Source organism: Cryptotermes secundus, unplaced genomic scaffold (genome assembly GCF_002891405.2).
Source record: "Cryptotermes secundus unplaced genomic scaffold, Csec_1.0 scaffold791, whole genome shotgun sequence".
Lineage (NCBI taxonomy): Eukaryota > Metazoa > Arthropoda > Insecta > Blattodea > Kalotermitidae > Cryptotermes > Cryptotermes secundus.
Genome location: NW_019734323.1, coordinates 54,876 through 72,971, shown reverse-complemented (window position 1 = coordinate 72,971; position 18,096 = coordinate 54,876). Strand labels below are relative to the sequence as shown.

Genomic DNA, 18,096 nt, shown 5'->3' with positions numbered 1-18,096 from the left:
TCTTCCAGAAATTCTCCATCTCTTGCCTTAACTATTTGAGACGGATTGAGGGGATCTGATAACCGATAAGCTTTACTATCCTTATTTTATCATCTTTACTTATCATTTGATCCACGTGGAAGTAACAAAAATAATACAATTCATTATTACACTTTCAAGATTATTGTAATTGTAACATATGAAGTCTTCAGTTCACATGTTAAGTCTTCGCAGGCTGACCTCCTGTACTCTTCTGTAGTCCTGGTTCCAGTTCACTCTGTTCCCATGCTTCCGCTGCTACTATCTGTCCCAGCTTAGGAATTCTGCTTGCTTACGTAACCGATGGACAAACATTGACCAACAGTAAGCACATGTCCCGTGATCACTATCTCCTGTTGTGATGTCATCATGGGCACAAAAAACAGCCTCCTCCATTGTTGCATAACCTAGCAGCAGACTGTTTTTTACAGAGCTGTTGGCTGACAACTTGTGATCAAATCCATTACAATATAATAAATGTTTTGAGGCACTCAGAAAGTGGGGATATTGGTCATGATCAAAAGAAACTTCTATATATACAAATATAAAAGCTATGCTACAAGCTGGAAGGTCGCAGGTTCAAGTCCCAGTGGGGGTCATTGGATTTATTTCAATTGACCTAATCCTTCCAGCTGCACTATGAGGTCGACTCAGCCTCTAACAGAAATGAGTACCATGAATATACTTGGGGGTAAAGGGTGGTCGGCGTTTAGGGCTCACAACCTTGCTGCCATCTATGAGCCGATTGTCTAGAAAATGTGGGAACCTCAACATCTCACAACCCTATGGGCCTGCACGGCCTGTTACTTTACTTTACATATATAAACATGAAAAGATAAGTCTACTCATAGATGAAAAAAACATTCTATTAAGTATAGTATTTGCACAAGATAACATGCATGTGCGTAACTATATTTTAAACACATATCTTCCTGCCAGTAACACTGCAGAAACTATCATCACCAAAACAGCACAATGCACACAGCAACAAAGGATGGACAGGTATGAAAACTCATGCTAAAGGAAAATAACTAAATACACCATGTTATATGTGCAGACTGTGAGGCAATAATGTAACAATCACATTCTGCAAGGAATCTGCATAGATAAAATGAACAGTTACATAAATCAGAATATCTAAAATATTACACACACCATCAGCAGTTATATGTAAGCAAAGATCTGGGTACACTCTGAACTTCTTAGGGTTTAAATGATATGTATATATTACTGCTAGGTATGAATGTACACTAAGCATTTTCTTCTGTAACATGTAAGTGCCTCATGGTTGCCATATTCGACTGAAACATGTAGAGCACATTTCATCTGGTAAATCATATTTAAGTCATACATGTTATTTATGGACACAGGGTAGCACAGTTGGTTGAGGCACTATGATACAAACGAAAAGGTCAGGTGTTCAGTTCCCAGTGAGTTCACTGGATTTTTCAGTTGACCTAATCCATAGTGTAAGGCTGACAGCCTCACTGCCATCTGTGAGCCAATTGTCTAGAAAATGTGGGAGCCTCTGCATCTCACAACCCTTTGGGCTTCCTCAGCCTGTTACAGGGATGGCTTTATCTATCTTTTTTTGCATGTTGTTTATACCTGATGGATTTTGTTACTTAATTATCAGTATGAGGTATAGCAGCTGAAGTATCTCATAAGAATTTGTAAAATGACACATTGTAGCAAAACATAACATATTTGTATGAAACTGTTGGGGTGGAGTTGCACTTATAACACAGCAGAGGATTTATAATGAAAACTGCAAGAAACAAGATTACAGTTTGTGACTACATAAAGTCATCAAGTGATGCCACTAGTGCTAGACTTTGTGCAGCTCAGGAGGTTGCTAAATGTGTGAAACAGTTTGCCTGTGAAGGAAAGTATACCCTGTTACTGGAATGTTAGAGGTTATTTACAACTTTTTCTTTCATAATACAGACCTTGTGTTTACATTGGCAGTGTTCCATCTGCACCTTATTATCAGTGAAATGGAGTGCCTCAGAGGCCAGTTTTGAGGGGACCTTGTTTGCAGACATCATAGCAGGAACTGTGGAGCCAGAGAAACAGCTGTTGCTAGCAAATGACTCTGAAACATTTGTTTCTATGGAATAGCAGCAAAACAGACAACGGAACGAAGTATATTGTTAGGCAGCAAATTCTTAGTAAGCCAGAATAGACATCCCCCTGTTCCTGGAGATGTAAATATGGGGACCTGGTCCTCCAGGTTGGGGGGAGTCTGAAATCTGAGACAGGAAAATGTGGTCATGAGTGTGTGGGACTCTTCCCTGAGTGACTGGGCTGGTGAGGGCCAGCAGCAAGTGTAAATGACAGACTCATCCTCTCGTCAGTGAGGACGTTACATAAGGACAATGATCACAGTTGTTCAGTTGAAAAAATAAAAAGCTGGTTGTCTCAGAGGGCTCTTTGCCAGGACAAACTGATGGGTGGCAAACCAGCATTCATGAAGTAACTCCAACTCTGACTCTGGCAGATGTAAAAACATGCTATAAGTGTGGTATGTATGCTTGATTAAAGGCCAAGAGAGAAACCCGTCTTCTTGTCAGAGAGGATGTTACGTAAGGACTCTTACCACAAGGGCTCAGTTGATAAAAACATCTTTGGTTGTGAGTTTCAAGGTGCTTGGTGCACTTAAAAATGAGACATTTGAAATAAATTTTGGGCAGCAAACAAGACATTGGGGCACTATGCTACAAGCCTGAAGGTCACAGGATCGAATCTTGATGAGGTGGATTTTTTCAACTTACCTAATCCTTCCAGCAGCACTGTGGCCCTGGGGTTGACTCAGCCTCTAACAGAAATGAGTACCAGGAATATTCTTGGGGGTAAAGGGCAGCTAAGGCTGACAACCTTAACACCATTTATGAGCCGATTGTGTAGAAAATGTGGGAACCTCAACATCTCTCAACCCTATGGGCGTCCACGGCCTGTTACAGGGATACCTGTACTTTACTTTTTACTTCACAGTGAGACATTATATGAAAAAATGGAGCTGTCCCAGGAAAAACAGGATGACTGGGAACTGTACATTACGTGTAGAAATTAGTGTACAAGTATACTAAGTGGTCTGCTCTTTAACACGTAGGTGTCCATAGTCTATCTTAGAATGGATTAGAGACAGTACGGAAAGAACACCTACGTGTTAAAGAGCAGACCACTTTGACACGTAGATGTTCATACTGTACTGTCTCTAATCCATTCGAAGATAGACTGTGGACACTTCATGTAGGGCTTCACAGTGAAGTCTGGAGTGTCATAAATTCTGTTGAACCACTATGATCTGGTATTAACATTTGTAGATTCTAAAGGGTTCTGACAATGGTGTACATATAATACTCAGAATTAGTAGGTTTTTGGACTTTGTCTATTGCCCAGTATTCTAGAAACTAGAAAACTCAGCATTTTGGAAACTGGATCTGTTTTTGTCCCCAGGTGAGGGGGGGAAGACAGCTACACTGTTGGGTCCCATAGAAAGAGCTAACTTCAATAAGTGGACAAACCTTGTCAGAGTCAGACTTCCTTTTCGATAGGCCATTTACCACCAATCAGTTTGTCTTGGCAAAAAGCCCCTTGAGACTCACAACTGGTAATTTTATTTTCCAACTGAACACTTTCGGTTATAGTCCTTATGCAACATCCTCTCTGACTGGAGGATGGGTCCGTTGTTTACAATTGGTGCTGGTCATCACCAGCACAGTCATTCTCAGGTCCGAGTCCCATGGAACTCATGAACACACTTTACTGTCTCACATTCAAGATTTCCCAAACCTGGAGGGCCAGGTCCAAATATTTATACCCCCAGGAACAAGGTGGCCCAGTTATATTCCCAGGCACTGAGTTCCGTTTTCATCGCCAACTACCACTCACAGGGCTACAGTGGAGGTAGGTTGGCATGATGCTAAGATTTTAGAAATTGAAAGTAACAGTGGGTATAGACATGACAAGTAATCAGCCCATATGGCATGCTTGACCAATCCAATCAGCAAACCCAGTTCGGGTATTTCTTCTGTCTGGATCCAACTCACAAGGAAGATGTGTATAACATGACAGATTTTTCATGGGATTCCGTAAACTTTTAGTCTTGAGTGTTCAGGTTTTACTCCACAGATAGCACTAGCAGTAGGCACTACATGTCTACACAAATTTTTCCACTTTTCCTATGCATTGGTGCTCATGCGCTTGGTTTCATTGGCAAGGTTTGTAGCATAACCTCATAAGAGGTTAAATAGTTCCGTCCAGTGTGACTAGTAAAGATTTTTCTTATTTCAGTCCTTCATCCCTTACATGTTTCGGTCTTTACAGACCATCCTCAGAGGGACATCAATACAATCGGAAGCCACTATTACCATATGTTTTTGAATGTTAAAATATGTACACATAATGTTGAGAAAATACAATGGATATAAAATCTAATATTTTAACAACTACAGCAGCTGTCTTAATATGTTAAAAATATTTACATTTAGTTTGTTAAGATTTTTGTTGGAAATTGTAAACCAAGTTGGTTCGTGTCCTTTTTATTATTTCTTCTCCTGAAGGGGTCAAACGTGTACTGCCTTGTAGTTCTTGAGAAGAGGATTCTGAAGTCATGCTGTAGACGTTTGTGGAGGAAGGTAACTAAGCTGTATGACAAGATAGTGTATATGCCCATATTTAAGACATGCAGTTTCACTAGGGAACATTAGAACCAACAAATGAACCAGTGGTGATGAAAGGGATGCTTGTTATGTTGTGTTTCAGCAAAGGGTGCTCATTTTGCCATATTGAAGGCATTTATTTTTATCTGAAATTATACTCTGCATTGTGATCTCTCTTGCATAGGCATCACTATTTCTTTGCAGATTGGCAGTGGACACACACAAGGCCATCTGGTTTAACATCTCCAAAAGGAGATGCCTTTTTCTGGGTGTCTATCTCAGTGGTAGTGCTTGGCAATGAAACTGCCAAAGCAGTAGCAAGGAGAGCTGTATTGCTTTGGGGTTTGTCTTCAGAACGTCTGTGTAACAATGTTTGTGTTCTTTACTCTCTATTCTGGACATGGCAAGACATGTGGACAAACACACAAGATAACAAATTGCAGTCAGGGAGCCATGTGTTTCAATGTGGTTCCATCAGGAAGGAAGAAATTGTATTTACATGCCGTTGAATAGGCACATCTGCTTGACACATATCCACATATTGCAAGGTGCCCAACACACATGCTTGTACACAGTGCTGTGTCCCCATTACCATTTCATTCATGTGGAAGGAATGTGCGTCATGTTCGGACAAAAGCCAAACGTTTTCATTGTCAGAGAATGTTCCATGGCATCCTAGGAGATAATTCATATGGATTTGTTCTTGGTATCAGGGTGGCCATGTTTGTTGAACTGACTTGGTACTACTCTTCTCTTTTAGTCATATATATTATGTCAGGGATTTTGCTAGGTTATATATGGTCTCTGTCAATTCTTAAATGAACATTTACTGTTGTATCATTTTATGATCCTCTCAACCATTATCCAGGCACCTACACTGTCTTACAAATGTACAATTTTATTTAACTTTATAATTTGTTAAATGATAGCAGCGCCATACTTGCTGACAGACACACAGGTACATGAATGTGTTTGTTCTGTCTCTTCTTACCGTCTCTGCCGCACCTCTCACACCTGCCCACTTAACATCCCACAACACTGGGTTTGAAACTCATTTCTCTTCCTACTAGGGTATTTCATGTTATTTCCTTTTATTTTCCAGAATACTTTCAGTGAACTTAAAGAGGAGCATGAATATTGCTATGGTGAGTGTGGTAAATCATTCAGTCAACAGTTTGATCTGAGGGCAGATCAACTTGTACATAGTGGAGAGCAGCCATTTTGCTGTGATGTGTGTGGTAAGTCATTCAGTCAGGAGCATGAACTGAAGACACATCAACACATACATAGTGGGGAGTTGCCAATTTGCTGTGATGTATGTAATAAGTTATTCCGTCGGAAGCATTATCTGAAAAGACATCAACGCATACATAGTGGGGAGCGACCATTTTGCTGCGATGTGTGTAATAAGTCATTTGGTCAACTTGGTCATCTGAAGACACATCAACTCATACATAGTGGGGAGCGGCCATTTTGCTGCGATGTGTGTAGTAAGTCATTCACTAGAAAGCATGATTTGGAGGTACATCTACGCATACATACTGGTGAGCGGCCATTTTGCTGCGATATATGTAATAAGTCATTCAGTCGGCCTGATCGTCTGAAGACACATCAGTGCTTACATAGAACGGAGCAGCCATTTTGCTGCAACGTGTGTAATAAGTCATTTAGTCAGCCTAATCATCTGATGACACATCAACGCATACATAGTGGAGAGTGGCCATTTTGCTGCAATGTGTGTAAGAAGTCTTTGAGTAGGAAGCATGATCTGAAGGTACATCAACGCATACATAGTGGGGAGCGGCCATTTTACTGCAATGTGTGTAATAAGTCATTCATTCGGAAGCGTGATCTAAAAGTACATCAACGCATACATAGTGGGGAGCGGCCATTTTGTTGTGACATGTGTAATAAGTCATTCACTCGGAAGCATGTACTGAAGGTACATCAACGCATTCATAGTGGGGAGCGGCCATTTTGCTGCAGTGTGTGTAATAAATCATTCACTCGGAAGCATGATCTGCAGGTACATCAACGCACACATAGTCGTGAGCGGCCATTTTCCTGCAATGTATGTAATAAGTCATTTAGTCAGCCTAATCATCTGATGACACATCAACGCATACATAGCGGGAAGCGGCCATTTTGCTGCAATTTGTGTAATAAGTCATTCAGTCAGCAGCATGAACTGAAGACACATGAACGCTTACATAATGGGGAGCGGCCATTTTCCTGTGATGTGTGTAATAAGTCTTTTAGTCGGAAGCATGACCTGAAGAGACATCAACGCATCCATAGTGATGAGCGGCCATTTTGCTGCAATGTGTGTAATAAGTCATTCAGTCGGAAGCATGATCTGAAGGTACATGAACGCCTACATAGTGGGGAGCGGCCATTTAGCTGCAGTGTATGTAGTAAATCATTCAGTGGGCAGCAGCGTCTGAAGAGACATGAACGCATGCATAGTGATGTGTGTAGTAAATCGTAGAGCAGCCCTGATGTGTTTAGACTAAAGGAACAGTCTGTGAGCTCTATCATGGTACAATGTCGCTTGCTCTAAGTCACAGAGTTTTGCTTTGTGTTACATGCTGCATGTTTTTAGCAAGCTGCAGAATCCTGGATGTGCTTGTAGTTGATAATGTTTTTGATTGACATGGGAAATGAACCGAGTCCAGTTTTACAAAAGGTCAATGCATCTAGTTGAAAACAAGTACATGTGACATCCTCTCACAGGTATGATGTATACTTGAACTGTGGAAGCTAGTGATTAAAACGGCATGGTTATTGCTATGCTCTTCACTTATGTGCTGAGAGTAAATTCGTTGATGAGTTAGTTATGAACTGATATGTATTTTTATTGAGTTTATTGAGATAACTATTACAGTTTGGTCAAAAAAATATAAATTGTGCTTTATTGACCATTACAGGTACTCTGTATTAATTACAAGAAGAAATCAAAATAAAGATGCACTGATTCTGCTTGATGAGAACTGTAATAGCTCGCTGGAATTAATAGAAATTGTCATGAAAATCTTGCATACCTCTTTTAACTGCAGACATCAGCTAGCAAAGAAACTGAGTGGTGTATCATGAGGTGAAAGAAGTGGTTTGGGTATAAGGCACTTCATCCTTTAGATCTAGATTGCGTGATGGTGAAACAGGTAACTCGTAATTGTGAAATAGGTTTAAATTTTAATTATGGTTATTTAATAAATATGTAGTGTCATTAATATTAATAATTTGAAGTAAGAAGTTTTATAATAACATGGCAATAATAATTTTTATTATGTGTATTTAAATTCAGTGCAATTAGTCCCCCCCCATTTTTTCTTTGCATCAAAGAAATGCACCCTAAAACTTCATTGGTGCTTATTCACTCTGTGCAAGTGATCTCTGTTTATTGATAGTTTTCTTACTAAGGAACAGTTCCTTCATTTTACATAAAGTGTACCGTACGTTCTTCCCCCACTAACTTTGCATCAGTATAGCTGTTCTTGGTGTTTCAAAACATAATCATTACAGCTGTATCACCAGTGACTCACCTGCATGGTTTGAGAATATGTGTTCCATCAAGTCTGTCTTCAGCAATTAAAGTACCGGGCAGTGCATAAATGGATTTAAAATGTGCACTAATTATCAGAAAGTTGTGAATGTAGATTGATTCTTTGACTACCGATTAATCGTTTTGTATGCTTAAAGAAGAGAGTGTTGGCTGAATACATGTGGCTGAGGATAGGGCCTATTGGCTGGCTGTGAATATGGTAATGAATTATGATGAATTAATACATTCCATAACATGATGAAAATTTATTTAGTAGCTGAGCAACTAGTGGGTTCCCTATATAGTATCATCTGTTTCGAGTTTGTAATGACATTACAGCGTTTAGAGTGACTGACTATAAGTGATAATCATTGCTTTGTCCTGAAGCAATCCCACTAATGTGATTTGGTTTAGTTGCCATTCACCCTATGATGCCAAGACAATTAACGTCTTGTTTTGTGGAATGTTTGCCAGCCCTCTCAGTGTCTAGACTGCGATGCTTTAAATTGTAGGATAATTAGTGAATAGTGAGTTGGAAATATTCAGTTTGGAAGGAAGTTATGACCTGTATTTAAGGTAGTTTTGCTGCATTTTCATTGCAACACTGAGGAAATCCAAGAAAGTGTTAGTTGGAATGGCCAGCATACAGGTACACGTATTTTACATTTTAATCATTCCAAGTTCATCACTTATCAGTCAGTATTCCATCCAGCACTATGTAGTCGAAATACAAACAGTTGTAAAATAACACATAACTAAGATGCTCGCATGCATACTCAGACACTTACAGGATAGCAGTTTGAAACTCTAATTATTTACGAAAGAAACTCAAGTCTGTCTCATCTTCTCCTTACTGTCAAGGTACAAGCTTCTAGGTAGTGTTCACAGCCTCACTGCCCATATACCCAATTTTTTTCCAGCTTTCACATTTCTTGTTCTCCAAAGTCTGTACTGCTACTTCACTCTTAGTCTACGAGGGGTGTTCAAGTTCTAAGGTCTCCGATTTTTTTTCTCAGGACTGGGAGCAGGTAGACACATGCGGTTTTGTTTAAAATACGTGTGCACTTTTTGTGAATGCGTGACAGAGATGGCAGAACTCTACGGCACACAGAACTCTAGTGGTAGCGGCGAGTGTGAGGAGTGTTTTTGATACTTAAAATGGCGACGTTTCCATTACAAGAAAAGCAAGTAATCATTCGTTTTCTCCACTTGCGTGGTGTGACACCCATTGAAATTCATCACCAGTTGAGTGAGACACGTGGTGATGGTGTCATGAATGTGAAAAATGTGCGTTCGTGGGCGCAACAGTTCAAAGAAGGCCGAACGTCGTGTGACAACGAACCAAAACAATCTCGGCCTTGCACCAGCCGGTCTGACAACATGGTCGAGCAAGTTGAGAAAGTTGTTTTGGGGGATCGCCGATTGAGTGTGGAAAACATCGCCCCCAAAGTTGGCATTTCCGTGGGATCTGTGCACAAAATCCTGCATGAAGACCTGCGAATGCGGAAAGTGTCCTCCAGGTGTGTTCCACGAATTTTGGCGGATGACCACAAGGCTGCACGCATGGCAATGATGAAGGCATGAATGGGACTTTCATTTCATCAACTGTGACAATGGATGAGACATGGATGCCGTTTTTCAATCCGCTATTGCATCAGCAATTTTCCAGTAGTGAAAACAGACTCCTACAGAAGCGTTCACAGCGGCCATGGAATAATGGCATCGACGTTGTGAAAAATGTGTACGGCTGCAGGGAGATTACGTTGAAAAGTGACAGAAGTTTCAAATTTTTTGTATGATTATTGTATGAGAAAAAAAAATCGGAGACCTTAGAACTTGAACGCACAACGTATTATCGTCTGTTTCGAATGGATTAAATGTGAGAAAGAAATCTGCTTCACGGAGACTGTGTATCCAAACATCTCTGCCATCTAGTGCATGTCTGTTTCTGGTTCCTGAACTTTTGAACACTACCACAGTCTTGGTGCTGAGTATGGTGACTCCTGTTATATATATGGAGGTAGTGCATTATGTTTTGTGTATGTATGCCAGGGACTCACATCTTGCATCCAGCCAGGCAGTGTGTCATAAACTCCATAATGTATTTTTGCAAGTATATAACTTTTAGTATCAGAAATATATTATTTACTAATAAGTAAGTAACTCCATTGTGCTGAGTGAGTAATAATTATTGCAAATTATTATTTTGAGACCTCTTGTTCCATTAGTCCAGAAAATCTGTTTTAATGCATAAATTTTACATCATGTTATGAATACACACTACACCGAGAAAAGCAGAGCCACTTGGTGCAGTTGGCGCAGCATGGAGGCTAGCAGATGTGGATGGCAATGGAGAGCCACATGGATAGACCATAATAGATTGACTAAGAGTGAAATAGCAGTACAGACTTTGGAGAACAAGAAATGTGAAAGCTGGAAAAAAAAAATGATATATGAGCAGTGAGGCTGTGAACACTACCTAGAAGCTTGTATCTTTACAGTAAGGAGAAGACGAGACAGACTCGAGTTTCTGCTGGAAATAATTAGAGTTTCGGATTGCTATCCGATTGCTATGTTAGTGTGAGTATGCACATGAGCATCTTATTTATGTGTTATTTTACGACTCTCTTTATATCTATAGACTACATAGTGCCAGATGGAATACTGACTGATAAGTGATGAACTTGGAATGATCTGAAATGAAAGGGTTGTGCCTTAATGGAATATTTGCTCATGATTTACCTGCAGCGAATAAGGAATGCCTGAAAAAGAGAGTTGAGATTGCTGGTGTCCCAGCCGATAATTGAATTGAGCACCTCTTGAATATGAGTCTGGAGTGCAACTGCGTGCTAATATGCTCATCAGATTACTAACTTGTTCATTTTTGTTATCATTCATTGTTGAGTTTGAAGGCGAAGCCTGGTTGTGTTGTAGGTATGTGTGTCATGTTGAATGTTTATAACTGTACATAAATGTGCTTAATGGAAAACTGATACATTTTCCACAGAATACCAAAGACATAAGTCTGTGTGTTCGGAAGCCAGTTATAAAGTATTCTGGTAGCAAATACAGGTTAGCTAACAAACATTTCTGGCACATTGACACTAATCCGAGCAGCAACAGAAGGAAACACAAGTTATGTCCGTTTGACAGTGAGGGTTTTCAATTATTTGCACATAATATATATCCATTGTAGAGTTCACATAGCTAACTAGGGCAACAGAAGCATGATTCTTGCCGCTTTACATGTGGGATCGAATGGCATTCTATTTTCAGATTAAGTGTAATGGTAAAATTGTCGTTGTGCTTAATTAAACACTGAGCTGTGAAGATGTGGAGGGAGTGGATGTGTAGCTCCATCATTCTTGACCCTGGCACTAGATGAAGGTGAGTGGTCACTTGTAAACCCCGACCACCACCTGGGAAAAACCCCCAGTACACTTTGGAAAGGAGGCTGGGTAGGGCCCAAAGCCAGTATTTATGCTTCAGAGTAGAACAATCTCCTGGGGAATCACTTTCAAATAAACTTATAAATACTTTAGTATGTAAATTATATTACATAAACTTGTTATATCCTAAAGGATTGTGATGGGATACTCAAGAAGACCAAGTGGATAGAATAATTTAAATTCACGTCTTCAGAAGTCAGCAGTGAGTTTGATAGTTATATACATTTTATGAACTGAATTGTTTCTTGGTTACAGTATAACATTAGCACTTATGCACAATGGATATATAGTTCAATGTGTATGCACTGCACAGCACACAAAGTATGTGTGACTGTAGTAGGATATGTAATGACAAGGAGCTGCAGGAATAAAAGTCCGCTGTAGCTAACATGCCGTAAATTTTGAAAGGGATTCGACCCCCCAACTTCGTATATGGACATTTCGAGAGACAGCTGCAGTGGCTGTAAGTAGTTTCAAGATCAACATGCGATTCGTCGTCTTTGAAGGCGCACGTGGCCATTCGGCTGTGAGGAGGAGTAAGCGGATTTTAGGTCTGTAGCCGTCACTGTTGCAATCTGTATTCCCTACAAAACGGACATACATATATCGTACGATGACTGAGGCACCGGCCAGACAGTTAATGTTAGAACTATACTGCACGGGCCTCCAAGCAGTTTATCATATAAAAGTCTAGAATATACTACGTCCGCGGGAAAATACAAGATAGCAACGACTGACTTCGTGATAAAGATTATCACTTGAGTAATTTTAGCCTTATTTTACGAAATAACTCGTTTTATAGTAAGTTTATATTTCATTGTAATTTTTATACCATGTGTTTTATAATATGATAGTCAAGTATCCAGACGCAATTGCAGCTCGCTAGTGTGTAAACATGATCGTGTATTTGCCTGATGATGGCTATGAATAGCCGAAACATGTAGTAAAGCTAATTTAGCCTTGAACACTGTATTGTGTTGTGACGGACTTATAAAAGATTTGTATGATGCACAACAGGATGCACGAAATGAAAATCAGCTGATTTGAGTTGACATTCTGTCTTGTTAAGAAGCTGCTGGCAAGATTTACGTCTACCAGCTTTGTTTGGAATACGCAGTATATACTCGTACATTTGAATGAATATCCTGTAACGAATATTCGCTCTTTGTGGTTGGAATACGTACACGGTGAGCTAGCCAAGTGACAATCACCCCCTTAATTATTACGCAACTGCTCGGCCAACATAATTCATTCAATCCATCAAAAACTTGGGTGAAGTAATGGGAGCAAGACTCGTGGACGAATAGAAAGTGCTGGATAAGCAATGTGAGGCTAACTACAGTGTTTATAAAGAAGACATACATTTAGTTCCGTTTTCCCAACCTGGAAATTCGAATCAATTATTATTAATACCTATGAGTTTGAAATTAAAGGGGTGCCCACGGTAAGGAACATTACCCTACCAGGTTCCCTACATTACATTAGTCTACTCACCGATGTGAACCAGAGTGTCTGTTATAAAGGGTACAATTTCTGAGAGAGTGTATTGATCCGTGGAAAGTATAGTGTCTTTAATCTGTGCACACGTAATTGGGCGTCTTTGTGCTGCGTGCTGACCAGCGGACAAAAACTGTACTAAACACCGGTAAAGGACTAAAGGACTGCGAAGGACTACGGTGAGGAAGTGAGGAATGTTAAGGGCGTTGATAGCGGTCGAGAGCGCCGAGCGTTTTAAAGAGGTGGCGGAAGAGATTTGTTACGGTTTTAACTTGCATGATTATTTATGCAAGCTGAGTGTACTCAAGGAAATTATTATGATCACTTGAAAGACATTTGTTTGACACAAATCTTTCTATTATTTAGTTGTTGTGACTTGTAACTGAGATTATTTTTCTGAGCACCGCCGCAAAAGACAGTAAGGATCATAGTCGTCTGCCTAAGGAAACCNGGAAATTATTATGATCACTTGAAAGACATTTGTTTGACACAAATCTATTATTTAGTTGTTGTGACTTGTAATTGAGATTATTTTTCTGAGCACCGCCGCAAAAGACAGGATCATAGTCCTCTGCCTTAGGAAACTCAACATCCCATATAAGCACTTGTTTCCATACAGTATGGTGTACACGATCATGATCAGTATGTCTGCTGACAGACTGCAGAAACTTCCTGGCTAGTTATTGGTACATTTATTAGAAGAAAAGGTGTTTCATCGCTAGGATAGTTGCAAGCGAATTCCTTTGCAGCCCAGAAAACATGTGCAAGGAATGAGTTGTATGTTCGCAAAGCATTCTGCATTCTCATGCAAGAAGAGTGCCAAGGATTATATTACAGAGAGCTAAAGAAATGTTTCCTGCTGCAAGAGAAAACATGGTATGTGTTTTGTGTTTGTCATCTGTCAGAGGCCAAAGAAACTAAATGTATTGTGACAAGCTTCAGTTAGTTTTCATAACCTGTGTGGTGACTTTTTTTTATGCATGGTTATACACATGATAACAGTTTGGTATACTGTTTAGGAGAGCGATCAGTTCAACAAGATTGAAATGGGTTGGTCAGATAGCACACATGGGAGAATGAGAAATGCATACAAAAGTTCGGGCAGAAAACGTGAAAGAACAGTATCACTTCTTAGATCCTATGCAGTTGGAAGAATACCATTCAGACAGATTTTGAGGAAATAATTTGTGGTGGGGTTTGGGCTGGGTTTGTTTGTCTCAGGATGTAGAGCCAAGATGAACATTTGTGAACACAGTACTAAACCTTTTATATACTGTAAAAAGCATGTGTATTTTTTACTGCTGTAGCAAGCATTAATTTCTAAGGTATTTCCCTGCACTATGAACTTAATACTTTGTAATGATGCTGAAATGTGTAGAGAAGAAATATGTACAGAGCAGCAGTTATGAGTTAGATGTAATAAAAACTGCCATAATAATGAGAGCGTACACTGCTTCAGGTAATGGGGTTGTACAGTCTGACTGATAAAGATATGTTGGTTTTTCAGAACTTCGGTGACATGAACCCAACATCCCCTGATGCAAATGAGGCCATGAATATAAAAGCTGAGAAAGTCTCAGACACAGAAAAAGAAGAAGAGGATGAGGAGGATCCTATGCCGATAACATTTCTAGAAATAAAGGCTGAACCAGAGGTGAGCTGTATGTCTCTGGATGTCTACTGTTAGGCAGGTATCACAAACATACAGAAGCACCAGTTGTCATTCTGCTCCCTCTCTCTTTGTCTGTGAACATGAAACAACTCCACTGTGCTGTCGACTGGATTTTTAAGAGCTTTTTCTGAAATGTCTCTAGATAGGTCTAATATGTTGAATGTTGCTTTTAATGTACCACTGCCATTTTCTTTTAAGCAGATCTAATATAGGTGAAATTAAATACTGTGTAAACTGAAGAATGTTTGAGAGAAATTCTGTTGCAGGAAATATCTTGCACAATTTCTTTGTTCATCCAATCTTTGGTACTACTTCGTAGGGTTCCCAGTATGTATGTTGGAGATTATCATATGTTTTCTGACTTTGTTGCTATCAGTATCTTTGTGATGAGAAAGAGTTGCCCTTATGTTGAGAATGTGTGACAGGATGAATAATGATTCTGTAAAGGGCTGTGGCAGTGGTTGACAGATTATACAGATATGCTGGACATTACCTATCGCTTATTACCTGAAGTACATTTAATATACCTGATGCTTCAGGAGTTGCCTTTGTTCCTGCATGTATGTGACTGGTTGTCATACTGACAGATTTTGTGTTATTTTTTGCTGGACAGGCAGGACAGTTACTAAACATCAGGTAACAAAGAACTTGTAAGCGGTACAAAAATAAGTTGTTTTTTTTAATTCACTTAGTGGGACGTGGAGTCCAACTGGGTCCACTCGGCACGGCGGCCACTGATTGGCGTATTGTAGCCTGCCCCAGGTGATTATGATGATGGAGAATTTGGTGGAATGAAGATTGGCAGGGGAAACCGAAGTACTCGGAGAAAACCTGCCCCAGTGCCACTTTGTTCACCAGAAATCCCACTTGACCAGACCCGGGATCAAACCTGGACCACCGCGATGGGAAGCCAGCGTCTAACCGCTTGAGCTATGGTGCAGCCTACAAAAAACGTTAGAGAGAAATCACCAATGACAACACATCCTAAAATATAAACAGCAGTATGGTCATATGCAAAATATAGTGGATATTATGAGGTACTCAAAAAAGGGAGGCTATTAATCATGATCAGAGGATATTTCTACATGTACATGTATGAATATTAAAAGATAAGTCTACTCATAGGTGAACAAAGCAAAGACAAAAGACATTCTATTCAATATAGTATTTGCACAAGATAACACACATGCCCCTAACTATATATTAGATACACACATCTTCCTGCCGGTACCACCACAGACACTAACCACATCACCAACACAGCACATTGCACATAGTGGCATGGAATGGAGAAGTATGAAAAATTGGAATGCATTTGGTGATGTCCCCACCAACACAGGCTAAAGAAAACTAAGTACACCGTGTTATGTTTATTTATTTTATTTATTTATTTCATCTCTGTAGATCATTGTTACATGATATAGGACAAGTCAGTTACTGTACATTGGCTAGGAATAAATGTATACTAAGCAGTTTGCTCTCTAACATGTAAGCCTTTCATGGATGACCTATTGGGCTGAAACATAAGGCACATTTTATTTGGTAAATCAGATTTTAAATCCTACATGTTATTTATGGAGTCATGTGGTAGCACAGTTGGCCCCTGACACACATTCCAACCAAAGAAATCGGATCACTGCTCTTTGTTCCTCCTTGGTACACACTGCTAGCAGAGCAGCCATGTTTACACTGTCACAACATCAAGGAAAATGACATGACCAAGGTCAAACTTCGATCACGTGACCATAGTAGTACCAACTTTAAGCATGCATGCGCAGAAGGCAGTGTGACAAACCTAAAGATGTGTTATGGCAAAAATGCGGATAATTTCTGACTTTCCCTCATATATCGACATATTACGAAAAGGGGTTAAGGGGACCTTGTTTGCAGTCATCATCAATAGGACAATTAAAGTGGTTGTCCTGTGTTTGACAGCATTGTAATATTGTCATATGTATGAATGACTAAAGGCATTGTTTTGAGTGGTAATTGCATTTATTGACCACTTTAACCTTTAATGTACGGACTTTTAAATTCCCGGGGGCCCTCTGCGGCTGGTATTTAAATCTTCCTAATTAATTAACATTGCAAACTTTCAGAAAAAAAATACATATTTTCCGTTCTATGCAACATAGAAATACGAACTAAAAACAGTCTGAAAGACAATAAAATTTTCTACATATACTCAAAAAGAGCAATTTTTACAAACGAAAATTAACTGTGATTATTTTGTCATTAAATGCAAAATATAATCTTTATCATTCATTCATTTATCAGTAATCTGTCAGATGACAGGTCCACAGTCTTTTCCAAAACAGTTCCTCCACTTAATGCGATCTCAAGCTTTCTCCTTCAAATAAGAATATCCTCTTCTGTCCCCAAAGTCATCCAGCATCTTCTTACGTTTCTTTCTCGTCTTCTGGTCACTTCTATCCCCCCCTCCGGTTTGTTTTGTTTCCAGAGGAAACCTCTCTGTGTTTGGAAAGAGACTATCCAGGAAAAATGATAATATGGTAGTTTTTCCATTTGCTTTCTACATCGCAGTACAACAGCCGTTCAAACCAGTCTGGTCACGCCTGTTGCTATACAAACTTGAACCATCTCGAGCATCATTTGCTCTGTGCTTCAAGTCGCTGCTGATGACGCTGCTTTCGTCATCAGTTTTTGGTTTTTGGTGTCTCTCTTCATCTGATGCCTACCCTTTGACCTGTCCAGCAAGGGAGGCCCTACCAATAGCTACGCTACCGCTGTTATAGCTCTCAGGGTCCTTGGCATACTCAGACCCCCTCACCACAATAAGGTGGAGACACCAATGAGGTGTTATATATGTGTGTGTATATATGTATGTATATATATATATGTGTTATGTATATATATTATATGTTATGAAATTCCAAAGGACTTACCCTTTGTTTTTTCTTCAACCTTGAATCATGGTGATATTGTAAATATAGTCACACCATATACAATATTTTGTTCAGACTGTACACGAGTTTGAACTGCGTCACTTCACAGTTTACGATACACTCTGATGCGCGTGGCACTTCTTGAAGCAGTCCACCTCACACAGAGCAACACCACCATTTTTACAATAGAAGAGTGTGCTCTTGCTTTTCTTATTTAGCGAAACACACAATGTCTTTGTTTCCTTTTGGTTGGCCAGTGTTGTGAATGTTTCACCTCCAGTCAACTCAGTTGGGCCCCCTGATAACTTTGGCCTCCCCCCAAGAAACGCCACTGACCGTGATATTTGGC

At 39.7% G+C, this 18,096-nt stretch overlaps 1 protein-coding gene across 4 annotated transcripts in view; it reads left to right on the top strand.

The window, feature by feature from the left end:
* Positions 1-18,096, top strand: part of LOC111868656 (gastrula zinc finger protein xLCGF3.1) — a 29,511-nt gene that overhangs the window by 2,512 nt on the left and 8,903 nt on the right. For 3 of the 4 annotated variants that reach the window (XM_023859517.2, XM_023859516.1, XM_023859519.1), the window contains exon 4: positions 14,677-14,823. In XM_023859517.2, coding sequence (XP_023715285.1) covers positions 14,677-14,823 — 147 coding nt within the window. Of the gene's footprint in view, positions 1-13,626; positions 14,046-14,676; positions 14,824-18,096 lie in introns of those variants that run through there. The other variant, XM_023859518.1, reaches the window with a different exon arrangement.